Source organism: Lagenorhynchus albirostris, chromosome X (genome assembly GCF_949774975.1).
Source record: "Lagenorhynchus albirostris chromosome X, mLagAlb1.1, whole genome shotgun sequence".
In the NCBI taxonomy this organism is placed as follows: domain Eukaryota; kingdom Metazoa; phylum Chordata; class Mammalia; order Artiodactyla; family Delphinidae; genus Lagenorhynchus; species Lagenorhynchus albirostris.
This window is the reverse complement of record NC_083116.1, coordinates 72,315,859-72,343,453: the sequence shown is the minus strand read 5'-3', so window position 1 is coordinate 72,343,453 and position 27,595 is coordinate 72,315,859. Positions and strand designations below refer to the sequence as shown.

Below are 27,595 nucleotides of genomic sequence, written 5' to 3'. Positions count from 1 at the left end.
GGACCGACAGGGAATTCCCTGCACCAAACTACTTTTAAGCCAGATCTCCCCCACCCAACATTACATTTATATGGCTGATTTGGGGGAACTTAGTGCCAGACTTACATTTATCCCTGTTATAACTTTTCTGTCTGCTTGCAGCCCATCATTCCAGCCAGTCAAAATATTTTTGAATTGTGATCCTATTATCTTACATATTAATCATCCTTCCAGCTTTGTGTCATTGTTACAGCTGATAAATATGCCTACCTTGTAGACTGGCTATGAGATTCAAATGAGATTTTGCATTTCTATATATGAAAGTACTCGGAAACTGTAAAGTGCTATACAAATGTAAATGATTTTATTTCATATCATCAGTGATTTATTAAAATGTTGAATGATTAAACTGCTGAGGACAAAGCCCAGGCTGACACTAAACAAACTGTAGAAATGTGAGTTGGATGAAAGTACAGCTGGGTAGATCTAAAGATACTGAGCAACTATACTCAGTCCTTAAATATGCCTAATTCTACTCCCATTCATCTCATAGTTCTTCACTTTGGCCATAAAATCACCATGAGGATCTTTGTCAGTTGCCCTGCATTATTATGGTATCCATCCAATCCATCTTTCAAGTATACTATCCCAAAAGTGTGGCATGACTTGTTCTTAGAAAACCTATGGGGGTTCTTGGTGATCATTGTTTCACTAAAGAGAGGACTGAGGAGATAGAAGCTTAGTAAAGTTGATGGTACTTTCCAGTTTTTCTAGAATGGCCTGAGAATGAAGGGAAGGTACTTCAAACCTAGTCTTCTGACTCAGTAATGTGTCTTTCTACAAACCTGCTTTGCAGTGTTCCTGCAAGGGCTGGTGTGGGAACAAGCAGTGCGGGTGCAGGAGACAGAAGTTGGACTGTGGCGTGGACTGCAGCTGTGACCCCACAAAGTGTAGGAACCGTCAGCAAGGCAAGGTAGGATCGGTGCTGTCGTCCCTCACCATCCTTTCAGATCTCCCAGCAGTTTCTGTCCTTTTCTTCTACCTTCCTTCCTGAAAGCCAGTCTCCTGCACAGCCCTTCCCACCCTTCTTCCCTCTGCAACCAGAAAAAGACATTTCGTTTCTCAGTCCTTCTTCCTTGCTGCTAACCTGTCCACACAACCCCTTCAGAAGCCACAGCCTCTCCCAGGAGATTCCCAGATATGCAGTTCCCCACCCCTAGCCTTGGCTGTAAAATTTCTGTACAGTGTCTAAGGCACAAGCAAGGAACAGTAGAGCAAGCATTTACAGGCATACAGCCACGCAGGATCAAACTAGTCCAGAGGCTTAGCTGGAATTGTAAGGGCCACGTGCTGAGGTAGCAGTTTCCAGGAAGGAAGTTAATCCTTCTGACATCTTGAGACATTAGTTACTTAGACCTTCTCCATGGGAACCAGCTATTCCATGGCTCTAGGAAAAGACCCATAGGAACTTGGTCTTTCTGATATTCACTGTTCTGAGCCAAGTTAACTGTAATTGTTCTTACATTGCTCCCAGGGATAGCAGACTCAAGGAAACAAAATGTGTACTGAGAAGTGCAGCACCAAGCAGGTCAGATGCCCGAACTTGCCTTATGCCTACCTGTGCCCACGGCAAAAGCTCATTCCTACTGCTCTCTGTGTGATACACAGGAATTTTAGCAAGACTAGTTCACCGTGCATTTCTTAACCATCTATATGGGTGCAGTTTTGCCCTGGGTCGTCCATTAAAAACACTTCTGAGGTAGGTAATCATTAGAGGACTAAAGTGGCAAGCTAGAGGTCAGGCTAAGAACTGTAGAAGTAGCATTGCAGAAGGACCTTCAGGATTCTCTATGTCCATGCTTTTCTCAATTTGGGTTCTAGAGTCCTATAGTGGCTCCATGGAAGTGCTTCCAGGCAGAGGAGTGTGGCCCAGCTCAGTTTGACCCCGTGCCAACCAAAGCAACTTGCTCTTTACTTGTTTATATATCGAGTTTCCTCTTAGAATTTCAGTTGGAAAACCACTGATCTAGTCCAATACTGCCATTTTACAGAGAAGGAAACTAAGGCCCAGAGATAAGCTTAAGTGACTGGGTGTGATATTATACAGCTGGTCATGGCAGCTAAGATTAGACCTCAGGCTTCCTGACTCTTAATCCAGTTCAGTTTCCATGACAACAGGCTATAATTCTAATCCAAGCTCTACCACAGAGTAGCCTTGTTACCTAAGCAACTTCTCTCTCTTGGCCTCAGCTTCCTCTCTGAAAGGAAGACCAATACAGGCAACACTCTGTAGAAATGCTAAAAAGTATATTATAGATTGGGGAGGGGAGAGGATTAATCAAAGAAATGACCAAGGCTCAGCCTTGTTTTAAACCATGCCTCATGATGTGTCCTGTGCTACTCTCCTACCCAGTCTTTTGCCTTCAGAGGCTGCCTTTGAGCACTATGACCTCCCCAAGCAGGGTCACCCTAAGACCTGCTTACACTGACTGATGAGGCCCTCAGAGCTGGTACCTCACTGGCTGAAGGGGAGCAGACTGATTGTGTAACCCTAGTAGCTGAATTTCTAATATCCCTGTCTGATTCTCAGGATAGCTTGGGCACTGTTGAGCGGACTCGGGATTCTGAAGGCTCCTTCAAACTGGAGGATCCCACAGAGGTGACCCCAGGATTGAGCTTCTTTAACCCTGTCTGTGCCACTCCCAACAGCAAGGTAGGTGGCCTAAAAGCCAGGTGTTTCCAAATGTATTAGCGTCCGTCTCAGCATTAGCACTGACAGAGAGCTGTGGGAGAAAAGGAGGTAAAGGTACAATCAGCTTGCTGGGAACTGGGAACTGGGAACCGGGCATCTGCTAGAGTCTGGTTTTTTCAACAGAGCTATTTGGGGAGTCACCTCATACCATTGGGAGTGTGCTAAACATCTGTAGTGGCTAGGCTGCGCTGAGCTTCTGTCCCTACCCCAGATCTAGTCATATAGCTGTCTCTGTCCTTCCTAGATCCTGAAAGACATGTGTGATGTGGAGCAGGTGCTATTAAACAACACGGCTCCAGGTGCCTCCTCCCTTGGCCTCCCAGAGTCAAAACATGTAGCAACAGAATCCCAAGAAAATAAAGCTCCAGGGAAGAAAAAGAAACGAGCTCTGGCCAGCAATACCAGCTTCTTCTCTGGCTGCTCCCCCATTGAAGAAGAGGCCCACTGAAGTTGGACTCATCATATCTGCCCCGGTCTGGCTTGGGAGATGCCTTCAGGTTGCAGCCAGAAGGGGTTTTTTTTCATGATTCCTCTTGATTTCAGGTTTCTTGCTGTTGAAAAAAGGAACAGCACGTTACTGAAAAAGAGGGAAACTTTGTTGGATGTTGGCAACTTCGTGTCCAGAGGGAACCTTTGTTGGATGTTGGCAACTTCGTGTCCAGAGCCCCTGACGACTACTCTCCTCTCCAGAAGGGTGCTAAGCTACCTGCTGAAGACAGAACCAACTGACCTTCCTGATGACTCATGAGGAACCAGTCCCCAGTACAATCTAGCTGTCTCTTACTCATGAGCAGTTAGGGCTGTGTCCCAGTGGGAATGAGACCAAGGCTGTCTTATCTTTAGGTTATCTCAGTTTCATGGCAGAGCCTAGCCTAGGTTGGAGGCCCGGCACAGATCTTCACGCCACCTCCAGAATGGCGCTGGGATCTTTCTTGTCTCTAAATTTCAAGTGTTTTAATAGTACAATCAATTGTCTTTCAAGTTGCTGAGGTAAATGAAATCTTTTTAAATGTTAATGTTAAGTAAATAAATAAATCTTAGCCCATCTGCTGTTTGGAAAGAGTCTTCTGTGCTAGCGGGAGAAATACAATTTCAACCTGTGTTCCTCCGCCCCTGGGAACGCTATTAAGGAAAGTCAGTGCAAGTGCCCAAGCCCCACTGCCTTGTAGCAGCCCTCATCCCCTGAGGGGAGTATGGAGCAGCAAGTCATGTGTCTTCATGTTGCTCTGTTATCTCAGGAGGTTAGAATAATGCTAGCAAGGCCAGTGGCCTGACCTTCACTGTAGAGGCTGCCTGACCTCCAGATTTAGGAGGAAGGGACCATATTTACCAAGCATCTCCATGTGCTTGCCACAATTTTATTTGCTCCTCACAAAAAAGTTCAAGGTGAATAGGTCTCATTTTGCAGATAAGAAAACTGAGATACAAAGATGTTAAGTCACTTCACTAAAGTCACAAAGTTAACGAGTAATCGAGCTAGTAGGACTTGAACCCAGGTCTGACACCAAAAGTTCTTAGCTGGCTCTAGATTGGCAGTGATGGCCATTACTGACAGCCTGCGGCCTGATTTGGAGTCACCTGGGCATGGGATCGTACTGCTGCCCAGCCCCCGGACAGGACTACACTTACACCCTGCTTCCTCCTTTGAAAGGGAAGAGGATGGGCACAGCTTACTCCTCACTCTGCATCTGGGTTCTTCATCTCTGCTTAAGGCAAAAAGGGAGCCAGCCCTGGCCCTGCAGCCTTCTCAGGAGTTCACAAGCCCTGAGCGTCATATCCATGCATTCTGAATCCCAGCCCCCTGCCCCAAACAAATCTCCCAAAGTACACCCCAGAATTTAGCACATGAAAGCCAAGACTCCTCCAAAATCCAACAGAGTCCAAGCAAAGGAAACTGAAGGACAACCTGCCTAGAGCGAAGCCTTCGGGACTAGGTGACCCTGCAGCCCTTTCTGGCCTCCTGCCAGCAAGCAGCCTTGCTTCTCTTTGCATTTTAATGCCGAGGGAGCAAGGGAGCCTTTGCCATTGCCAACTAGAGCCTCTGGATACAATGGGAAGGCAGAGAAGGAGGGGGCAGGCTCTTGGCCTAAGAGAGCAGGTCTTCCTTCTCACTGTTCCAAATCCAGTGCGTTTGGGGGAGGGGTAAATGAACTTATCCCCAGAGAAGACATTCTTTCCCACCAACACTGCACTAGCCCCCAGGCATCGAGCCACTGCCTCAGCCAAAAGGTTGAGAGGGAAGGTCAATCAAGCCAGCCCCCAGTCCCTGGCCCACCCAGAGCCCTGTGCTTTAGCACTGAGCTGACTCTACGGCCTGCTGGCCATCCCTCCCCTGCTGATGGTGTGGTAAGTGTCTTTTATGTGTATTCATCTTCCAAAAGCCAGTGACCATACCACTATACACTCCTCAAATGATTCTTGGAAAGAGACGGTAGATGCCTTGGGGTCAAAGCAGTGAAAAAGATGCAAATCTCAGCACATCTTGAATGAGCATCTCCTTTCTGGGGTGAGGGGGGAAAGGGAAGGGCTGCTAGTACCACCCAGGTCCCATAAGGCCCACGGAGACCCCGGTCCAGAAACTGGGTGAAACAAGAAGTGGCATGCAATTCTGAGTTCCCTTCTAGATGCACCTTGCAGAAGCAGAAGCAAGATCCCAAGAGGGAAGGGAGGCTGATGAATTAAGGCTATCCTCCCAGGGAGCTTGAGACTGGATGCTAGACTTCCTCGCACACATACACACCCCCTTCCAGGGGGCTGGCTGGGCCCCTTCTCCTCACTGCCAAGTTGCAAAGTTGTGTGGTCACCTCCCCCCCAGCTTCCCGCCCACCCGCGCCCTCAGCCCTCAGCCCTCGCCTCCCTGAGCCGGGACAAAGCCCCAGCAGTGACTAAGAGAACAGGAGGAGGGACAGAGGGATGGGGAAAGCTGCACAAAGGAATTCCTCACCCCAAGCCCCCTGACCGACAGCGAGTAAAGAAGCAGATCTGCTCGCCCTCCCCCTTCCCCCCTCCCATCTTCCCACCCGACCAGGCACGGACACCACAGGCAACAGAGCAGCTGCAGGCCTTGGGAGAGGACCCGCACAGCCTCCTGTAGGTGGCAACAGTGCCACCTGTTTGACTGGTGGGGGCTGAGCCTGGAAGAGGGAGGAGGCTGACAACTCGGAGAGGACCTGGGAAACAGTGCAGTGCACAGCAGAGGGCAGAGAGCAGAGCGGACCTGCTGCTGAGAAAAGGTGTGAGGGCTCGGGAAGGCTGGGGGCCACAGGCGGGAGTGGCAGGGAAGAGACCGGCTCCTGCCGGCAGGGATTGGGCCCAGGGATTGAGCAGCACCCCTGGTCAGCTCCCCTGACTGGAGTTTTCTGGCTGCTCAGATCCTGACCCTATCCTACAGACAGCTTCTGGAGGGAGGTGGGACCCTGGACGGCAGTGTCCGGGGTGCAGAGGCAGTACCCGAGGTACGGCTGGAGCCCGAGGCAGGCTACAACCACTCGGTCCCAGCATGGGAAGAGGCAGGGGACCTCCCTCTGGGTTGGCTTTTTCCTGGGAGGGGTGTCAGGGTGGGGAGAGGTTTCCCTCCCCCCAGCTTCAGCCCCCTAACTTCCATTCCTACCCCAACCCTCCTTTCCCAAGGCAAGCAGAGGGTAAGAAGGGCTGTTTCAGGAGCGGCCACACCCTCCTTTCAGCCACTGTGCAACCCCTAAAGACTCCACAGCTTCAGGGGAGCCCAGATGACAAGGCAAGGGGTCATGTTCCTCAGACCACACCCACTTTGGGTGTATCCAGGGGCTCCTTTACATACTCCAAATCACCTAGAAACCCATTTTACTGACAGCCACTAGTGCGCATGCACATACAAATGCTGACACAAATCCCACACCTTCTCATGTAGAATCAAAATCACACACCCAGCCTAGTCTGGGGATCAGTAAGCCAGCTTGGACTCAGCTTGACCTCAAAGCACAAGGTCCAAAGACAACCACAGGCCCCATACACACCTTTGCCCTGTATTTGTTGTACTTTCACCAAAGTGTCCTCAGAGGGTGGGGCCCCTGAGAAGGAAAAGGCGGGGACTGGGTTCCTGGCTGAGGTTGGGGGATGACTGGGCAAGAAACGACAGGACTGGGGTGAGAGGGCTTAGACGTTCCAGGTGTGTGCAGGCAGGAAAAAGTTTCCTTCAGAAGGTAGGGAGTGACCCAGGCAACCTGTTCTCCTCAAGATTTCCTCTTATTGGTAGTGCCCCCTTGCCCCTGGGAGGTGGAGACAGAGAATCTTTCAGTTCAGAGCTTTGTAATGTGTGCAATCTCTGTATCCATAGCAACTGACCAAATAGCCACTAGCCAGGCCTCCCTCAGCCCCAGGTCAGTCCTGGTGCCTCTCCTTCAGGTTACTCCTGGCTTCTATGGTGGAAGCCTCAACACGGGGCCGCCTGAAGTTTGGCCAGATCTGCCTCAACTTGCTAAACCGTGTTTGCCCCACCCCCAGGGAAGTTTCTCCTGAGTCCCTACCACAGGCAACCTCTCCATCCCCAGATAGGGATGCTGTTGAAAGGGGAGGAGATGGAGAGAGTGGGTGTATATCCTGCCAGGAGGCTAGACCTCTGGGTGTCCCACTGACTTTCCACATATGCAGATGAAAGGGAAAGAAAGACCCCGGAAACTGTCCCCTTTGCTCACCTCCTCATCCAATCTGGCACTTGGGGCCTGCCCTGTGACCTCCGTTGCTGAGCAGCGGCCCAGGCCTCTGCTCCTCCCGAGGCTCCTCACATATACTGGGAGGGAGGCTGGGATCTGCCTTCTGCCAGGGTCCCTGATAGCCAAGTGTCCCTTCCCCCAGGCCCTCACCATGGGTGAGTCTCCCGGCTGCTGCTCGGTCTGGGCCCACTGCCTCCACTGCCTGTATAGCTGCCACTGGAAGAAATGCCCCAAAGAAAGGACACAAACCAACCAGGTGAAGTACGGATGGGGTGGGGTGGGGGGGCAGAAGTCCAAGGCAGAGGCCACTCGGAGGGGATAAGAAGGCCAGGTGTGTTCAGAGACAGCGGAGGGGAGGGGATAGGAAAGGAAGGGGCTTTCTCTCCCCAGGAGGAAAATCCCCTCAAACATGGAAAGAGCTACCTGCAAAAGCAGAGCACCCCCATGCCTGGCAGGAAGCCCCCTTGAGCTGCCCTCTGTTGGGGACTCTGAGCTGAAGTGGGGATGGGCTGTGAGCTTCTCTCCTGCCCCTTTGCAGTGCGAATGCATCTGGTTTGGCCTGCTCTTCCTCACCTTTCTCCTCTCCCTGGGCTGGCTGTACGTCGTGCTCATCCTTCTCAATGACCTGCACAACTTCAATGAGTGTGTCACAGACCCCCTTCCTCAGCAGACATGTCAACCTACTCCCCACCTCGGGACTCCAGGGTGCTCGGTCATCCCCAGCCCTGCCTGGCTTGCCCCCTACCCAGCCTCCTTGAAAACCCCTCCGTGAAGTCTCCCCAGTCTGTGGAGCCCCTGACCCCCTGAAGGGCTTCCCCTCACTCCCTTCTAGCCCCCATCCTAGAGCCACCCAGCCCAGCTCCCCTCAGGCTACTATCGCTGCCCTTCCCCCACTCGGACACCTCCCTCTCCCCTTCCATAGATTCCTGTTCCAGCACTGGGGACACTGGATGGACTGGTCCCCGGCATTCCTGCTGGTCATCTCTCTACTGGTCACATACGCATCCCTGCTCTTGGTGGGTCCCGGAGCAGCTGGTCTAATCTTAGCCCTTCCTTCCCGCTCAGCTCTACCCTGTCGTTCTCACCCTGGCCACTGAGGGGAGGGGAGGAGGGAGGTGTCAGCCTGGGAAGCCCCTCTCTTGGCACCTCATGACTCCCACCACCTCTGCCCCCAGCTCCTGGCCCTGTTCCTGCGGCTCTGTGGCCAGCCTCTGTGCCTGCACACCACTCACAAGGTAGAGTGGGCATATGGGAGCAAGCGGGAGAGGGGTACACTGGGCCCGGTACTTAGCCAGTTCTTCTATCCCTGGGCACGAGCTCAGGACCTGAAGCCCAGTAAATATGTGCTGAGTGAAAGAAGGACAGTGGTTGAGTCAGGAGAAGAGAATGGTCCTGTTTTCAGAGTGAGGGGCAGCCCAGGCAGCCACAAGCCCAGGTTGACATGAAGATCCCTGGTTCCCCAGGTGCTGCTGCTCCTCATTATACTTCTTGTGGCCGCTGGCCTTGTGGGACTGGAGGTCCAATGGCGGCAGGAGTGGCATAGCTTACGTCTGTCACTGCAGGTGAGTGGCTGGTATCCAGGGCTTAGCGGGGGAAACCTTCGCCTGTGGCCAACCCCAGGACACAGCTTGCTCCCTGGTGCCCCGAGACTCCAGGTAGCTCTCAACTTCAAAAGTCAGGTCCTAGGGGGAGAAGGGGAGGGCTTCTAGGGAGAAGAGCCCTCCTCAACAGCTCTTGTCCACAGGCCACAGCCCCATTCCTTCATATTGGAGCAGTTGCTGGCATCACTCTCCTGGCCTGGCCTGTGGCTGATACCTTCTACCGTATCCACCAAAGAGGTGCCAACTCTACCCTCTCACACACCCTCACTGGCCATCAATGCTTCTGCCTCCTGCTGCTCCGTTCCCTGCACCTGCACTCTGCTTTCTGTCCCCAGGGCCCACCACTGTCCTTTCTCTATAGCCTGTCCCCCACTCCCCACAGGTCCCAAGATTCTGCTACTTCTCCTATTTTTTGGAGTTGCCCTGGCCATCTACCTGGTGCCCCTATTCATCTCCTCAGCCTGTATCATGGAATCCAAAGACTTACCCCCCAAGCCTGAGCTGATGGGACACCGAGGGGCCCCCATGGTGAGTGCTGGGCAGAATGCTGGCAGGGCAGGGAGGGTCTGCTCCTCTAGGCTGCTGTGACCAGGCCTGTGGGTTCCCAGGCTCTCACCCTTCCCTGCCACCTCCTCACCTTTCCCAGCTGGCCCCCGAGAACACTCTGATGTCCCTGCGGAAGACAGCTGAATGTGGAGCTGTTGTGTTTGAGACCGATGTGATGGTCAGGTGAGGGAAGCCGGGGTCCCTTCCCGAACCCGGGGACACAGCAGGGACGCTCCGGAAATGATGCCCCAGAGCTTGGCCCTCTGACTCCCCCTTGTGCCTTCAGCTCCAACGGGATCCCCTTCCTCATGCATGATGAGCGCCTGACCAGGACCACAGATGTGGCCACTGTGTTCCCACACCGAGTCAACAGCCACAGTAGCAACTTCTCCTGGACTGAGCTGAAGAGACTCAATGCCGGGGCCTGGTTCCTACAGGTGAGGACAGCCTTCTGGAAGAGGCAGCCATGGGCAGGGGCACTCGGGGGTGGAGTTCATTCATTGATAAGCGTCTGCTGAGCCCCGTGTTGGGCGACAGGTATACAATCTCTGCACTCAGGTCATTCCCTCCTAGTAAGGAAAGCACCTAGGCAACAGGCTATCAGAATATGAAACCTCCAGCAAGAGCAAGGTCTTTACTGGGTAGAGAGGAGAGAGAGGTCACTGTTGGGCAGGGGGAGCGCAGGAGAGGATCAGGAGTGGTTTCACAGGAGAGGATGCCTGAGCAGCATATGAAGTGAGGGTAGTTTTTAAGATGGACAAGGCAGGGAACGGGAATTCTGGTCAGAGGGAAGAGTGTGTGTAAAGCCCAGAAATATGAAGAAACCTTTCCAGGGAACAAAAAGTGGCTCAGTGGGAATTCCCTGGCGATCCAGTGGTTAGGATTTGGCGCTTTCACTGCCTGGGCTCGGGTTCGATTCCTGGTTGAGGAACTAAGATCCTGCAAGCCGCGTGGCAAGGCCAAAAAAAAAAAAAAGACAATGAAAAAGTGGCTCAGTGGAAGTGGGAGACAAAAATGCATGGGAGTCGTGGGAGATGAGACTGGCCGGGGGCCGGGGGAGCAGAGGCTTGGTCTCCGGGGGCTTTGAATGCCAGGCCTAGAAGTGTGGACTTCAATCCTGCAGGTGATGGAAATTATTTAAAAGAATAATTAATTTGTTTAGTTTTTCTTTTCTTGATTACCAAAGTAATACAAGTTCCTTATAAAAAAATTTTTAAAAAGTAAAATTTCAGAGAAATAACCTAAAATTGAAAAATCTCCCGTAATCCAACCCGTCAGTTGGATACATATTCTGAGGGATTAAGACATATCTGAGCGCTTAAGAGTAAAGGACGTCTGAGTTTGAATCTTGGCTTCACCATTTCCTAGCTGTGTGAGCCTAGGCAACATTCCTTAGGGTCTCTGTGCTTCATTTTCCTCAACTATAAAATGGGAATAATAACAGTACCTACCTTGTAGGATTATCGGGAGGACTAAATAAATTAATACACATAAGTGCTTCTAATGCTGCCTGGCACATAGTAAACATTTAATAAGTGTTGATAGCTCACTTTCTCCATGCCAGTGACTAGGAGGTAAGGTCATCTGTTGATTTCAAGGGGAGGAGAGGAGAGTGGCAGAGGTTTGGAACAGCCACCAGGAGGAATGGGAGAGGGAACAAATCAAGAAAAAGTAAAAGGATGGCTAAGTGGCACTGAGAGCAAAAAATAGGACTACAGGGCTTCCCTGGTGGCGCAGTGGTTGAGAGTCCTTCTGCCGATGCAGGGGACACGGGTTCGTGCCCCAGTCGGGGAGGATCCCACATGCCGCTGAGCGGCTGGGCCCGTGAGCCATGGCTGCTGAGCCTGCGCGTCTGGAGCCTGTGCTCCGCAACGGGAGAGGCCACAACAGTGAGAGGCCCGCGTACCGCCAAAAAAAAAAAAAAAAAATAGGACTACAGTGCCAACAGCCTACGTGGTGTGCTCTGCCCCCCGATTCTAGGGGTGGAGGGGGCGGACAATTGCAGAATTCAATGAGTTTGGGATTTGTGGGGCAGGAAAGGAGTTGACGGGGCTGTGGAAAAGTAGTTCAAGCTGCGGATGGACCATGGGTAGGGGATGTAGGTGTGGCCAGAAAGGGGCTGATGGATTGGGAGGAAACCAAGGGGTCAAGATCCCAGAGGTCTCCGTGAGACCCAAGGGCAAGTGTAGTGAGAGTGAGGAAGTTAGGAGACCGGGAGGATAGGAGGTTGGGGCCAGAGTAAGGTATTAGAGGGTCTAGAAAAGGCCACAATTTGGAGAAAGGAAAAACCCTGGCTCAGCAGTGGGCCGAAGCTGTACACCAAGTGGGGGTAATGAGTGAAGATAATGAGGATGGGAGGATGGCCTGGAGGCTTCTTCTGGTCTTGAAACAATTTTCTTCTTCTTATAGAGGCGACCCTTCTGGGGGGCTAAGCAGCTGTCAGGCCCTGATCGGAAAGACGCTGAGAATCAGACAGTGCCAGCCCTGAAAGAACTACTGAAAGAAGCTGAAGCCCACAACCTTTCTGTCATGTTTGACCTGCGCCGCCCCCCACGAAACCATACATACCATGACACTTTCGTGAACCAGACACTGGAGACTGTGCTGAGTTCAGGGGTGCCCCAAGACATGGTGATGTTGCCAGGACCCCAAGTGCTCCCTAGTGCCCCTCTCCCCTGCCTTCCCTAGGCCATGATGATAATGCTGAGGCTTCCCCCCGCCCCAGGGCCCCACCCCAGCTCATACAGCCCAACCGCAGTCAGACCTCTCTGCCCCTGTCCCCACCCCCGGAATCCCTAGGCCTTCGCCAGCTTCATGCCCATCCACCCTGAACCACAGGTCCTCTGGCTACCGGATGAAGATCGGGCTTATGTTCAACAACAGGCCCCCCAAATGCGCCAGATATATGGACATCTGGGAGGCCACAGCACTGAGAGGCCCCTGTTTCTCAACCTCCCCTATCAAGACCTGCCACTGTTGGATATCAAGTGAGTGCCAGAGGAAAGGAGCTGAGGGGATCACACGAGGCTTAATGGTGGGGAAGAGCCGAGGCTGGGAAGGCAAAGGCCATTCATTCATTCACTCATACAACACATATTTATTGAACACCTGCTATGTGTCAGGCACTGTTTATTGCAGGCTTTGGGGGTGAGACAGACAGACAATAAACCACTGCACAAAACATATGCATATTGGATAGTGATAAGTGATCTGAAGACAAAAAAATTGGGAAGATGTAGTAGAGATTGGGAGAGAGGGGCTAGGGAGGGTCACAGTAGGAAGAGTGGTTAAAGAGGTGGTGTCTGGGCTGAGACCTGACAGGTCACAAAGAGAGGACAATGGGAAGAGCTGCAGAAGAACAGGAACAGCAGCCTTGTGAGGGAGGGGAAGGCAAGGCTGGAGAGGTAGGCAGGGGCCAAATTGGGTAGGACCTTGTAGGCCACCAGAAGGATTTTAGCTTTCATTCTACACCAAAGAGATTGGTGCAAGAGAGGATGGATCCAGGGGAGAGAGGCAAGAGTCCCAGATGTGAGCTGGGCCCCAGAAGCTGACCCAGCCAGGAAACATGATAGACTTACAAACATGCAGTTGCCAAGGTCTCTTATAATATCCTTGTGGTCAGATAGAGAAAAATGTGGACTGAAAGATAGCCCAGTTATCATATTAAGTATTTCAAGGACCTTTCCCCAAGTTGTCACCATGGCAGGAGACACGATATCAGCTTTGGCCCTCCCCTTAGTCTTGTCCTGGTCAACATCGACTGCTGATCATGTTTCCAAAAGGCATGAATTGGTAATGAAAACACTGATGGGAAAATGGAGGCCCACTCCAAGATGACGGGCCAAATGTACCAGGATGAAATGCAACAGAGATACATGCAAAGACCTATATTTGGGGTCCAAAAGAAGCTCAACTGCACAAAAACAAGAGAGGGAGACACTGGCATTAGCAGGAGCGTGTGTGAAAAAGACCAGGGCTTTGATTGACCACTGTGAATAATGAATGACACTGCCAAAAACTAGCCTGACCCTGGGCTGCCTTCACATGGGCGTAGTGCCCAGAAGGCAGGAGGAGTTTTGCTCTCCTCGAGGCTGGTCCCAGCCTACCCGGGATATCACCTTCAGATGCAGGCTCCAAACTTCAAAAGGAACATAGGTAAATTGGAGTAAGGTCAGATTAGAGAGGTTTTTATGAGGAAGGGAATGATAAGCCAGGTCCCCAGCCCCAGTTGAAGTGACTGGGGCTGTTGGGCCTGGAGAAGAGGGGAATGTGGTCACTGCCCCTCAGACCTCTGAAGGGATGTCACGAGACAAAGAGGAGAGACACATTTGTGTGGCCCCAGACAGCAAAGCTAAGACCCGTAGGTGGAATCCACCAGGAGACAGAGTTGGTCAGGGGCTGCTATGCAAAGGCAGAACTGATGGCTCTGGGGAAGTGACACTGGAGATTCAAGCACAGAGAGGGGCTGTCTCCCTCCCATGCCTGGAACGCCATGATTCTGGATGTTCCCTATTTCTTCCCCTCCTCCACAGAGCACTGCACCAAGATAATGTCTCGGTGAACCTATTTGTAGTGAACAAGCCCTGGCTCTTCTCCCTACTCTGGTGTGCAGGGGTGGATTCGGTCACCACCAATGACTGCCAGCTGCTGCAGCAGATGCGTTACCCTGTCTGGCTTATTGTAAGGGCTCTGGGACTGTCACCCCTCCTCCTCTTTTCCCATCCCTGCTTCTCCTTAACCCTATCCCTCTCTTCCTTACTTATTGCCCCTCCTCCCCCCATATACTACCTGTGTCTGTATATGGGTCGCTCTGGCCACTGACAGGGGCTTTTTTCTATTCCCATAGTCCCCTCAAACCTACCTACTGATGTGGATCATTACCAATTGTGTCTCCATCCTGCTGCTTTTGTGGACCTTCCTCCTCCAACGGTGAGTGTTTTGTGCCCCAGCTTTCTGAGTCTTTATTCTCCCTAGGGTCCTGGTGATAGGGCTGATTCAGATTCATAAATGCTGCCTGGGGCTTGGGGTTTGGTCTGTTTGGTTCCTCGGAGATTCTTAGAACCTTCCTTATATATCCAATTGGCTTGAACCTTTTGGGAAAGGCAGTCTGGGGGAACTCGGGGTCAAAAGGTCATGCTTGAAGCTGGCTGAACTCATAATGAGAAGCTTTTCTCCCTATAGGAGATGTGCTAAGAAGAGAGAGAGAGCCGGTAAGAACTTTCTCCCCTCACTTCATTTTTCTCCTCCTCTAGCCTTCCCCTTGCTCATTCCCTATATGCCCCTCTCCCCAGGCTTAGAAACAGCAGTGCTGCTGACCAGGATCAACGCATTCATAATGGAGTAAACGCCCTGTCCTGGACCCCCACCAGCCAAAGTCTGAGGCCTGTCTGCATTGGCCAACAGCAAGGAGGAAGAGAGAATGGCCGAGGTGGAATGTTGGTGGGGTTGGCGTGGGGTGAACTTTGCCAATAGGAGGTTTTGAACTATGAGGGCCCTCTGCCCAGATGGTGGCATGCCCCAAGCTTCCATGGAATCTGTTCCCCTTGGGATTTTGACCTGAAGTGGTTAGGAAGACACTGAGTCACCAGAAGTTTCTCCCCAAATGAAACTAGAACAGAGGAAGAGACGAGGAGATTGCCAAGAGAATGTTTCTGATCTGTGTTCACGTGTTCTTGTGTAGAAGGCACAGGGTGTCAGGGATGGGACAGCTTGGAACAGACTGAAGGAGATGACAAAACGGCCTTTCCTGGAGAACTATAAGATGATGGAGATATTGACCTGGCTTCATTCACTGTCTCCCCTGACATATGCAATTTATCTGATTTCCTGCCTAGAGGCTGGGGGCCAAAGAGCCCATCTAGCCATGTAATTCTGTGCCTACAGGTGGCTTTTTGCTGTGCACAGTCTTTTCCTCAAGACACATTCGTTCCTGAATCTTGTCCGTTAATCGGTTATTCAGTGAATTGAATGCCCATTTGGCACAGTCTAATCTTTTCAGCGCTGGGGCTGGGTGGAGGATGCACCTTCCATCTAGGGTTGCATGTGACATGACATTGAGGGGTCATCATGGGGAGAATCGTGGGTTGGAGGTGGCAAGAGGTCCACCTGGGGCAATGAAGGGCTGCAAATGGGAAGCAGGAGAGCAGCCGCCACAGGGAGCGTTCCGGGTGGCCCAGGCGCGCTGTGCAGAGTTGCGCTGTAGCTCCACCTTGTGGTCACCTGCCCCAAGAGGAGGGCCGCGCCGTCGTCACCCGTGACGTATTTGCTGAATGCTACCTGTTTCTTGTGCCCATTGGGGACCTGTGTCCTTGACTCCGTATCCCGAGGGCATGGTCCGATTTCCACAAGTTTTCGCTTCTCTGGGCTGCGTGCAGGGTCAGGTTGCCGGGCCCACCTTCCCCTCGAGGAGCAAGGTCCCCGGTATGTTTGCTGCTCGTGAGCCCCTGGGATAAACAGTTAAGATGACCAGCGCGGAGCTGGCCTAGGATAAGTAGTCTGGTAGAAGTGCGGGAGGGGCTAAGGCAAACACAAGGACAGGAGGGGGCTCTGGCTGACTCTTCAGTCCCCACCGCACCCACATTCACCCCGGTTCATGGCTCCACACGAAGGGAAATCGAACTAAGGGTCTGACGAGGTCGGGAGGTTCGGTTCTCAATTCCTCCTCTCTCGCCAGCCTGGGACCGGGGGCGGCACTGGCACCTAGGGACGAGACCCTCCTCGGTTGCAGGGCAGGCCCTGGAACTACAACTCCCAGGAGGCCCCACGGCCACTTCCGGTCTCGGGATGGACCGAAGCTAATTTGAATTTGTGTTCCCGCCCCCTCCTCCTCCCAGACCCCGCCCCTTCCCTTCTCGCCACCCCGCCCTCGCCATGCACACACATGCACATAGACACACAGGCCGCCGTCCACGCCAACATACCTGGCCTGCAGCAGGCGCGGTGGGCGGGGGCATCGGCGTGCGACGGGCTGGGAGGTGGGAGGAGCGCCGGGAGCCCACGCCGCGGCTGCTGCCTGGTCCCAGTCTTCTCGGGGGTCCACGCCGCCTGGGACCGCCTCTTCCACACACTACCTTTTCAAGCTGCATTTCCGTAGTTTTCCCTGTTCCCGATCCCGCCCCTCAGACCGACTGCCGGCCTCAGCTCTGGGGCGCCCAGGTACTGCCGGGCTCTCACCTCTCAGCATGGACCTCCCCCCACCCCCATCCCTACTTTTCTGTCCCCTCCCAGTCGCTCAGCCTCGCAGACCCGCAGCCTCTTCCTCCCCTCCCATTCCGACCTGACCCTGACCACATCCAGGGTTTCCAACCCCCGCAGCCTCCACCTCTCAGCTCCCAGGCTCTCAGCTGCAGTCCTCTAGCCTCAGAGTCTAGACTCTCTGCCGGAATGCCCCAAGCCCTTGCCCCTAGTCCCTAGCCTTGAGCACTCAGCCCTGAGCCTGCCACCGTCCATCCTTCCTCTCTTCCCAGGAGGACTGGACAGCTATGGCGCACTTAACCTCTGTAAGGTCCTGGACTGGAGGCTGAGATTAACAAAAACTTGAGGGTGGAGGGCCAAGGGGCGCTGCTCATTGGGGTTTGGGTGCAGTTGCTCTCGTTATTTTTAGCTGCTGACTCACAGCTTCTGGCATCCGGGTTTGGGGCTAGCAGGCTGGGCTAGGGGGCTATTAATAGAGCTAAGGCACAGCCCCGACCCAGTTCAGTTTAGAACACAGGGAGCAAGGAGCCTCCCCCTGCCATCGTGCGGCTGTGGAGATGTTGTGGACTGGGGCAGTGGCTGGACCAGGACCTCTCTGGCTGCCAGTACCTCAGCCTGGTATCTCTACCTTGGAACTCTTGAGGGAAAGCCCACGATGAGACTCCGGGTACAGCTCTCCCCTAAGCTTGCCATGGCTTGGGGCTCTGCCACAATGAAGCTCCTGCTGTACTGATTGTGAAGAGATGAGTCCCAAGTGGAGGGATTATTGTGCCCACGGCTTCGGCCTGCTTGGACCTACTCCTGGGCCAGAATGCTAGGTTACTAGGAGGAAAAGCTGTGGATTTCTGGTCCCCAAAGGCGGTCCTAAGGACGGAATACTTCAGCATGGTCCTAACAGAGAGGGCACAGAGCTGACAGGATTTGCTAGCCCCAAACCAGACACAGTACTAGGAAGCTGCCGAATTCTGTGTTCCTACCCTGCCATTCTTCTTTTTGTTTCTTTCCCTCTTGTTGGGCTCTGTCCCTACTCACAGGGGTCAACAGACCTCAGGATCTCTCCCTACTCCATAGAGAAATCTAATTCAGGAAAGCCACTGAGAAACTTGTCTCCACCAAGGTATGAATGATCCTTTATATATTGTCGTTCCTATGGGGCCTTTTTATTTTAATGGGCGAAAGTAGGAGTTCCCTAATCCATACCTTGGGAAAGGTGGGGAAATCTTGATACCTAAGTAGACTAATCACCAAAATTATTCCTACCCACGCCCAATGTGCTAGAATTCCCATCCACCAAGGATGCACACCCACAGCAATGCCCCTTACTCACAAACCAGAAACTTCCTGCTTTCAGCAATCCCAGTCTCTGGCTCCCAGGTGAAACCCGAGGGCTTTGGGGCAAGGGTGATTATTTCTCCACACAAAAAGATTGGGGTCACCCAGTGAAGCTGTACTTTCAAGAATGAGCCCAGATTATCAGACAGCAGCGGGCCGCACTGCCCTAACCCCATCAGTTTGCTGAGGGAGGGTGCTGGAGAAACGGTGGATAGGAGTGAGAAACAGTCCCCTTCTCCCAAATCCCTTCTCAGGCTCCTCTGTGGCTTCAGTCTCTATGCGGGCCTCCCGGTTGCCTAGCAACCACAACCGCCTGCAGGGGCGTGGGCTGTTTTCGACCTGTAGGGGGCGCCTGTCTCCCTGGGGCCTCAGGCTGGAACTCTAGCAGTTGGGAGGGGATTCCAAGTGTCAAAGCATCTCAAGGTTGCTGACTTGCCAACCAAGTCCAGTCTGAGCATCAGAGAGCCTGTAGAGTGGGGAGAAGCTCACTATGAATGTAAAGGGATGTAACTCATATTCATTAAAAATGAAAATGTGTGTGTGTTTGTGTGTGTTTGTGTGTGTGTGTGTGTGTGTGTGTGTGTGAGAGAGAGAGAGAGACAGAGACAGAGACAGAGAGAGACAGAGAGAGACAGAGAGAGAGAGGGAGAGAGGAGAGAGAGAGAGCAGTCAAATAGGGACGGGGTGTGGGGAAGGCAGTTTGACCCTCTCCATTCACTCCAGGCTTAGCAATGTTTATTCCTCAATCAGAGCAGTTCAGAGGCCCAGGCTATAGGGTGTTTTTTGTTTTTTGTTTTTCCTGAGCTACTTTTAGGATGTAGGAAAAGAGTCTAGCACTCTATAGTATTGGCAAACTGCTGAGCATATAAAAGACTTTAAGGTCCTGAGTTACCAGCCTAGCCTAGACTTGGTCATGAAGGAAGATATTCATTCATTTGTTCATTCAACAATAATAATTAACCCTAACCCACTGTTACAAGGTAATGTGCTAAATGTTTTACATTTAATCCTCACAAAAACCCTATGATGATTTCCATTTCACAGATAAAGAAACTGAAGCTCAAGAAGTAAAGTAACGGCCAAGGTCACACAACTAGTGACTGGCTTGGGTGTGGCTGAGCAACCACTGTGTGCCAGGGTCTAAGAATACAGGAAACAAGACACTCCTCTCTTTTCTCTACCTAATGAACACCTAGTCACCCTTCAGGAGCAAACTAAAAATATCATCTCTTATGAAACTTTTCGTAAGCCCCTCGCCACCCACAAGTAGAGTTGATAACTTGCTTTTTTGTATACCCCTCTGAAATAGCACTTTTCACAGTTATTGTAATGAAATGCTTCTACATGTCCATTTCTCTAACTTTGAGCATCTTGGCGACAGGGTCTGTTTACTATTCATTGCCACTTGGATGTCTGATAGACATCTCAAACTCAACATGTCCAAATCTGGACACCTGATCTTTTTTGCCCAAATGACCCCTCCCCTAAAGCAGTCCTCATCTCAGTCGATGGCAGTTTCACCTTTCCAGTTGCTGTGGCCAAAAAACCTTGGAACCACACCTCATATTCAATCTGTCAGCAAATCCTGTTGACTCTCTCTTCGAAATACATCCAGAATCCAATCACTTCTTATCACCTCCAGTGCTACCACCCTGGTCCAAACCACCATCACTCACGTCTCTCTGGCATCACCTCAGTAGCCTCCTGACTGGTCTCACTGCTTCACCCTTGTCCCCTGTGGCCTATTCTCCACATGGAAGCCAGAGTGATCCTGCTAAACACAAGTCAGATCATGTCAGTTCTCAGCACAAAAACTCTCCAATGGCTCCCCATCTCTCTCAGAGTAAAGCCAAAATCCTTCAATGGCCTACAGGCCCTATACAATCTGGTCTCCTACTAAATCTCTGATCGTATCTCCTAGTACGTTCTCCCTCTCACTCTGCTCCAGCTGCTTGGTCCTCCTTGCTGTTTCTCGAACAAGCCAGATGCACTTCTTACCCATGACCTTTGCACTGGCTCTTCCCTTGCTGGGTATACTCTTCTGCATGGCTCCCTTCCTCACCTCCCTCAAGTCTTTGTTCAAATGTCACTTTCTCAGTGAGGCCTACCTTGACCAGCCTATTTAAGATTGCCTCTATTCTAATTTCCAGTTTACAGTAAGTACAGGGTATAGAGGAACAAGATAAATGACACCACGAGGGGAAAAACAACAACAACAGACAAATCCAGAAGTAGGATATTCTACAAAACAACTGAGTTGTACTTTTCAAAAAGCCAGTGTCATTAATTTAAAAAAAATAAAGATGGGAGACTTCTAGTTCTGGACCCAAGTGGAGTAGACATGCTTCTCCCTATTTCTCCCACTAAGGACAGCTAAAACTCTGTATGTGATATATAAAACAAACATAGGAAGATGCTAAAAGAAGGAGAAAAGGACAGACTTGACTAGGTGACTTGACTAAAAACAAAAACATGAACAGAGCCTCAGAGACATGTGGGACTATAACAAAAGACCTAACATTCATGTCATCGGAGTCCCAGAAGGAGAAGAGAAAGGGAGGGGGCGAAAAAGTCCTCAAGAAATGATGGCTGAAAATCCTCCAAATCTGGCAAAAGACACAAACCTACAGATTCAAGAAGCTGAACAAACCCGCAACACAGGATAAAGTCAAATCCATGCCAAGACACATTATAATCAAACTTTTAAAAACGAGACGAAGAGAAAATCTTGAAAGCAGTAAGAGAGAAACACCACTTTACCAACAGGGGAAAAACAATTCAAGTATCAGCGATTTCTCACCAGAAACCATGGTGGCCAGAAGGAAGTGGCAACAACATATTTCAAGTGTTAAAAGAACTGCCAAGCCTGGATGCTATATCTAGTGAAAATATCCTTCAGAAATGAGGGAGAAATCAAGATATCCTCAGAAAAAGGAAAGCTATGAGACCATGACACCAGCAGACCCACCCTAAAAGAGTGGTTAAAGGCAGTCCTCAAAACAGAAAGGAAATGATAAAAGAAGAAATCTTGGAACATCGGGAAGGAAGAAAGCATAGAATGAGTAAAAACGTAAGTATGTACAACAGACTTTCCTTCTTCTCTCGAGTTGTCTAAATAATGTTTGATGGTTGAAGCAATAAGTAAAACATCATCTGATATGAAGCTCAGTATATGTAGAGGAAATATTTAAGACAACCGTACTATAAATGAGACATGGTAAAGAGACCTAAAGGGAGGTAATTTTTTTACACTTTCCTCAACCTTTTAAAATGATGACACCAGTAGGTCTTTGTGGTGATGAAATAGTTTTGTATTTTGATTGCAGTGGTTGTTACAGAAATCTCTGCATGTGGTAAAATGGTATAGAACTATACACACACTATACCAATGTCAATTTCCTGGTTTTGATATTGTACTATAATTATGTAAGATGCAATCATTGAGGAAAACTGGGTGAAGGGTACACGGGCCCTCTCTGTGCTATCTCTGCAACTTCCTTGTAAATCTATAATTATCTCAAAATAAAAAGGTTTTCTTTTAAGATTGGGGCTGTTCTAGTGGCTAAAGACACGAATGCAATGTGACAGCCTTGATTAGGTTCTGATGTTAAAAAAGATAAAAGGCGGGGAGGGGGAAGGGTGAGCTGTGACAAAGCGAGAGAGAGGCATGGACATATATACACTACCAAACATAAGGTAGATAGCTAGTGGGAAGCAGCCGCATAGCACAGGGAGATCAGCTCGGTGCTTTGTGACCGCCTGGAGGGGTGGGATAGGGAGGGTGGAAGGGAGGGAGACGCAAGAGGGAAGAGATATGGGAACATATGTATATATATAACTGATTCACTTTGTTATAAAGCAGAAACTAACACACCATTGTAAAGCAATTATACCCCAATAAAGATGTTAAAAAAAAAAGATAAAAGGCAAGTTTGGAGAAATTTGAATATAGACTGGACATTAGACGATATTAGATGATATGAAATTATTGTTAATTTTCTTAGATGTCATAATCATATTGTGGTTATGTGGGAGAATGTCTTTATTCCCACAAGATGAATGCTGAAATATTTAGGGGAGGAGTGTAATGAAATCTATAACGTACATTTGAACGGTTCAGAAGAAATTGTAGATAGATCGATAAAGCAAATATAACAAGACATTGCCAGTTGTTGGCTCTATGAGGAAGATATATAGGTGTCCCTTGTACTATTCTTTCAACATTTCTGTATGTTTGCAAATTGTCATTTTTAAAAAAGTTGGAGAGGATATGTGGAGGATATACATGTGATAAAGCAAGTATAGTAAAATGTTAATGAGAATCTAGGTGGCAATTGGATGTTTGTTCCCTGTAAAATTCTTTCAATTTTTCTGTATGTTTGAAAATTCTCATGTTAAAATGCAGGGGTAAAAAACCTGAAGAAAAATGATCACAACCTCATGTCCTTCCCTAGTACTCCCAATCCTGCTTTCTCTGCTCTTTTTCTTTTTTCCCATAGCACTTATCACCATATATCGTAGTATATACTTCATTTATTTATTGTGCTATTTTTTGTCTGTGCCCTTTCACTAGAATGTGAGCACCCCAAGGGCGGGGATTTATTGTGTTTTGTTCTGTTTGCTGCTATATCCTCAAATCCTAGAACAGTGTCTGGCACATAGCAGGTGCTCAGTGAATGCCTGTTGACTTAAGAATGAATTTCTGTAGCCCTAGGGCCTAGGTCAAGGTCTTGCACAGAGTAGGTGTGCAATGAATGTTTGTTGAACTGAGATCTGAGATCTGCAGGAGAACTTAGAATAGACCTGTTGGACTTGAGTGGTTCAGAGCGTGGACTCTGGAGTCAAATGGCCAGGATTTGCATCGTGATTCTGTGACTTCCACCTGTGTAACCTAGCTGTATTAACATCTCTGAGCCTCAATTTCTCGGTAAAAGTCGGATAATAATAGTAGCACCTTGGTAGGGCTTTTGTTTGCATGTAAAGCACTTAGGACTTTGTGAAGATTCAATAATTGGTAGCTAATGACATAAAGAACAGCAAAAAGATAAGAGTTTTCCCAGCATGTCATCCTTCTTCCATCCGCCAACAGACTGAGCCAGGAGAGGCTAAGGAAATGTCCTTGGATAAGTATTCCCAACTTCTTCTCCAGACACCCAGATTTCTTTCACTTCAGATCTCTTCTTACCTTTCCTTCTGCCCTGGACTTTCTTTACTCTCTTGGCATCCTGAAGCTCTTTCCCCCATCATAACCATGCAGGAGTGGAGTTGAGGAGACAGGAATCTGTGCACCAGGGACAAAAGCTTAGAGCTTTCCTTTCCTTCTGTTCTAGGCTTGAGTCCCTCATTGGTGATGGAAGCAGGTCAAGTGTGAGGTTGCAGTCATTTCGGGGCCTAGAGGTTGAGAGAACAATAGTCCTGAGGAAGAGGCCCTGACAAGAGAGTAGCCTCCTAAGCTGCCCTCTTCCTTGGTCCCCTGTTAGGAGAGAGCACCTCCCTCACCCTGCTCTAACGTCCCTTCGATCTGTTCTGCCGCCTCAAGTCTTTACTTCTGGTGGCCCCAGCTCAGAGCAAGCCCGGGGACCCATTGAGCATCTCCCTGCAACTCCCTCTTGGTAGTGGGGTGGGGTGGAGTGGGCCGAGGACAGGCTGAAATTGGAGATTAGGGGGCACGAGAGTGGGGGCTGAGCTCACCCGTGGCACAAGTGCCCTGTCCCTGCCCTAGGGTTGTCCCTACCCCCGATATCTGGGGAGCTGGGGCTGAGCCTGGGGGCGCCACTGCCTCTGTTCCTTTAAGGAGCCGCTGTTTAGCATTCCTGCCGCTGCCGCTGCCGCTGCCTGACTCTGCACGCTGATTGGCTGGAATCAACTGAGAAGGGAGCCAGGGAGAGATGCTCTTGACTCCACTCAGATCCATCCTGGGGACCAGTGCGGGAGCGGTCCTCGCAGCACCCAGCTTCTGCCCAGGCTCCCGCTTCTTCTTTGCCGCTGGGCCTCGGCCCAGGAGCCACGACGGGCGACACGGAGCCGCCAGTGCTGGAGGGGGAGCCGTGGGTGCGGGGCAGCGTGGGGGCAGAGGCCCCGGGACGCCCGCCCGGCCCCAGGCCCCGCTCCGCCCGGGCGCCCCCACGGGTGCCCCCCCCTTCCTGGTCCGAGCAGTGTGAGTGTGCCCGGGAGCCTGGCGGCAGCGGCGGCGGCGGCAGCGGCGGTGTGGAAACCGGCGTGGGCTGGGGGGTCCGGGCCGCGGGGGGCAGTGCCATGCACAAGCACCAGCACTGCTGTAAGTGCCCCGAGTGCTATGAGGTGACCCGCCTGGCCGCCCTGCGGCGCCTCGAGCCTCCCGGCTACGGGGACTGGCAGGTACCCGACCCCTACGGGCCAGGTGGGGGCAATGGAGCCAGCGCCGGTTACGGGGGCTACAGCTCGCAGACCCTGCCCTCGCAGGCGGGGGCCACCCCCACCCCCCGCACCAAGGCCAAGCTCATTCCCACCGGCCGGGATGTGGGGCCAGTGCCCCCTAAGCCAGTCCCGGGCAAGAGCACCCCCAAACTCAACGGCAGCGGCCCCAGCTGGTGGCCCGAGTGCACCTGTACCAACCGGGATTGGTATGAGCAGGTATGGATCAGCAGAGGGGGTGGTGGTGGGGCAACGCACGGGGGCTGGGGAGTGGGCGCCTGGAGGCCTGGGGTGCAGCACGGGTTCCCAGGGCTCCCAGCCCGCAGACCCTGAGCCCTAGCATTGCAGCTGGGCCAAGAGAGGCGGTGTGTGCTTCCCAGTGTGTCTGTTTGGGGGTCTCCATTTGGAGGGGATTGGGAGGAGCTGTGTGTCAGGAGGCGAAGGCATGGCGGAGGGGCACATTCTCCCGTGTGGGGGGATTGGGTTCGCCTCAGTGTGGGCGGGGGGGGGGTTAGCAGTGTCTCTGTGTCTGGCAGGGGGCGGGAGGTTCTGCGGGGGCTGTGTGCGGTGTGTGTCTCCACAGGAGGGGAGGAGGGGGCAAGGTGCTCTGTGTAGGGGGGACGTGTATGTGTGTGTGTGTGTGTGTGTGTGTTGAGGTGTGTGGAGGAAGGCAGTGGAGCTCCTGTGAATCTATGTCGAGGAGCCCATGTGCCCAGCTTGCTGAGCTTCATCCCTTGATGCCATGAGTCCCTCTCCGTCCTAGTCCCTTTGTGTGTGAATGTGCACATGGACATGTGGGGACGTCTCTCTGGATGTGGAGGTGTCTCTGTAGATGAAGCTGCAGGTTTGGCTGTGTTTGCCTGTGTGTGTGTGGCTACATGTATATGAGCATGTGGCTGCAAGTGTGTGCACGCGTGTGCCTCTGTGTGTGTGTGTGTGTGCGCGCGCGTGCGCGCGCGTGTGTGGTGTCCCTGGTGAGAGGCGCTTGACAGGCAAGGGAGGGGAGGGGGAGGAGGCGAGAGACACGTCCCAAGCAAGGCTGAGAGGCTGCTGAGAAGGATGGACTCTTTTGTCCAAGCAGCTCTGAAGTGTGTATGTGTACTCAGGGGGCGAGGGGGGGACTGAAGCCAGCTTCCTTGCTCCAGAACAGGCATGATGCCTGGAGCCAGGCAAGGGGCAGCTGCTATGGTGCAGGGACTGGCCCCGGTGGGGCATCTTCCCCTTGGGTACCGCAAGATGTGGGAGAACTTGGCCCCCCAGTCCTGACTTGGCACAGCTTGGGAACCCCTGGGTGCTGGGCACAACTCCGGCTTCCACTCCCAGCCTAAATAAACTGCCAGCTTAGAAAATGGAAGGAGCATCTGTGGGAGAAGCAGCAAAATGGAGGCTGGGCCGGCAGAGCCGGGTCCCTGGCATGCATGGCGGAGGGCCTGTCTGGTTATTCGGCTCTGCAGCCCCCAGGGTAGGGAGAGGGGAGGAGGAGGCTTTGTTGTGGAGGGCAGGTGCTGGCTGCCCCAAGCTGGTGACCGTTCTGGCCACCTCTGTCCCCCTCTGGGGATCAGATGTGCTCTCACTCAGAAGCAAAGGTGGGGACTTCCTGGGGAGAGGAGTCCTCGGTTCTGGCCTTCTGTCTGTCCACACTGACTGTTTCCTGTGTCCCTTGCCTTGGCCCCTTGCCCTCTCTAGCGGATTCTCCTCCATCCTGGGGCCCTACCCTTGTAAACACTCTCTTGTGCTTGTCCTGCTCAACTGGTAGATAGGTGCCAGTCCCAAGGCTGGGCCAGTTGGTCAAGGTTTCTTTGCCAGGGCTGATCCCTGGCTGGCTCCTGGCCCTGGGAGCAGGTTCCCTGAGGGGGGTGGTGGGAGGCTGGAGGGTGGACCAGTGGAAGCTGGGAGCTGCTGGGTCTCACCAGAGCTGGACTTGAAGCATGGCTATCACATGTGGGCACACATGGTGTACCAGATGCATACAAGAGCTACATGGAAATCCTTTTGCCTATGTGTCTGTTGCATGGTACTTCAGGCAGTGGTGTTGGTTTGCGGGCTCTTAAGAGCCATCGGTTCTTCCTCCTGGGATCAGGGACAGGAGTAGGGCTGCAGTGAGAATCCTCCCACCAACTCCTAGGGCTGCAGGGCAAAAAGCCCTGGGGCCAGGCTCAGAAAAGGTGGAGGCATGACTAGCCAGCCCTCTCCTCCTCTCTGCTTTTCGAAGCCAAAGCTGTGTGGGGTGTAGGTGGGAGGGGAAGCAGAGCAGGGCATGCAGAGGAGCCCTCACCCTGGGTTTGCAGCTTCCCTCTTCCGACGAGGAGACCAGGGGTCAGGAAAGGGGCAACACAGCCAGAGAAAGATGGGGGAGGGGCACCAGGCTATCTGGGGAGAGAGGCAAGAGGGCTCCTCCATTCTTGGAGATAAGAGTGAAAGCCAGGGAGCAGGTGCTACTTGTCTGTCCAGAATCATATTTTCACTTGACAGTGGCCACAAGTAAGTCCTGTCTGAGAGGCCATCTCTATGGGTTGGTCAGACCAACCCTGTTTCCATCCCTTTCCCTCGCTTCTCCTCCTGTGGCTATTGCATGTTGAAGGCTGTGGACTCTGCTGCCAATCAGTCCATGGGTCATCAGCTTCTCCCTCATGGGGCATCTTGTCCACTCTGCTCCTGTCCTACCCCTGGCTTTGCCTCTGACTCCCGAGCAGATCCCTTTCTGCTGGGAAACACAAAGGGTTCGGGATCAAAAGCCCCTCGATAGAAAATGGATTGACTTCTGCCCATTTGAGGAATTGGGTTCTTGGGGACACAGGAGATAGAATGAGGGTTCATGAGGTACTCTGAAGGGGGGAACTTTTCTTTTTCCCACGAGCTTTGCTGGGCAAGGTGATGAGTGGCCAGAACATCAATGGCCTTGGCAGCTTGCTTCACTCAAAAGAGCATGTGGAGATCCAGGTTCTAGCCCCTGCTCTGCCACTAACTCCCAGTGTGCCCTTAGGCACAACCTGCGTCCTCTCTGGGCCTCAGTGTCACTATCTGTCACATGGGAGAGGTTGAACAAGATGGTATCTGCTGCCCTTCCAGCTCTGACATGGTGGGAGTCTGTGATCCCAAGTCAGGGA

General features: G+C 52.0%; 3 protein-coding genes and 1 long non-coding RNA gene across 16 annotated transcripts in view; 3 read left to right on the top strand and 1 right to left on the bottom strand.

The window, feature by feature from the left end:
- Positions 1 to 3,748, top strand: part of KIF4A (kinesin family member 4A) — a 126,286-nt gene extending 122,538 nt beyond the window's left edge. Inside the window, exons 28-30 of the mRNA XM_060138622.1 lie at positions 836 to 952; positions 2,570 to 2,692; positions 2,976 to 3,748. Of these exons, the coding sequence (XP_059994605.1) occupies positions 836 to 952; positions 2,570 to 2,692; positions 2,976 to 3,179 (444 nt within the window). The 3' untranslated portion in view covers positions 3,180 to 3,748. The remainder of the gene's footprint in view (positions 1 to 835; positions 953 to 2,569; positions 2,693 to 2,975) is intronic.
- On the bottom strand, positions 333 to 16,738 carry LOC132514000 (uncharacterized). Its single transcript, XR_009538607.1, has 3 exons — positions 16,490 to 16,738; positions 3,134 to 3,282; positions 333 to 1,073 (listed from the first exon to the last, which is right to left on the bottom strand). It is a non-coding gene; the product is annotated as an uncharacterized LOC132514000 (long non-coding RNA).
- GDPD2 (glycerophosphodiester phosphodiesterase domain containing 2) lies at positions 5,829 to 15,608 on the top strand. 7 transcript variants are annotated; one of them, XM_060138395.1, is made up of 16 exons: positions 5,829 to 5,964; positions 7,565 to 7,678; positions 7,961 to 8,064; positions 8,345 to 8,438; positions 8,598 to 8,657; positions 8,886 to 8,984; positions 9,167 to 9,260; positions 9,406 to 9,551; positions 9,670 to 9,752; positions 9,856 to 10,006; positions 11,979 to 12,200; positions 12,408 to 12,556; positions 14,102 to 14,249; positions 14,416 to 14,498; positions 14,751 to 14,779; positions 14,861 to 15,040. In XM_060138395.1, exons 2-16 carry the CDS (start codon positions 7,574 to 7,576, stop codon positions 14,911 to 14,913), a joined length of 1,620 nt encoding a protein of 539 aa, XP_059994378.1. In that variant the 5' UTR covers positions 5,829 to 5,964; positions 7,565 to 7,573; the 3' UTR covers positions 14,914 to 15,040. The 7 variants fall into 7 exon arrangements, 5 of the variants coding, with proteins under 5 accessions (XP_059994378.1, XP_059994377.1, XP_059994376.1 ...); XR_009538544.1 differs by lacking the exon at positions 14,102 to 14,249 and having other exon boundaries at positions 14,861 to 14,967; XM_060138394.1 differs by lacking the exon at positions 14,751 to 14,779 and having other exon boundaries at positions 9,484 to 9,551; positions 14,861 to 15,608.
- Positions 16,569 to 27,595, top strand: part of DLG3 (discs large MAGUK scaffold protein 3) — a 64,526-nt gene continuing 53,499 nt past the window's right edge. For 2 of the 7 annotated variants that reach the window (XM_060138623.1, XM_060138634.1), the window contains exon 1: positions 24,351 to 24,707. In XM_060138623.1, coding sequence (XP_059994606.1) covers positions 24,351 to 24,707 — 357 coding nt within the window. Of the gene's footprint in view, positions 16,725 to 17,629; positions 17,881 to 19,139; positions 21,170 to 24,335; positions 24,708 to 27,595 lie in introns of those variants that run through there. The other 5 variants (XM_060138625.1, XM_060138628.1, XM_060138627.1 and 2 more) reach the window with 5 other exon arrangements.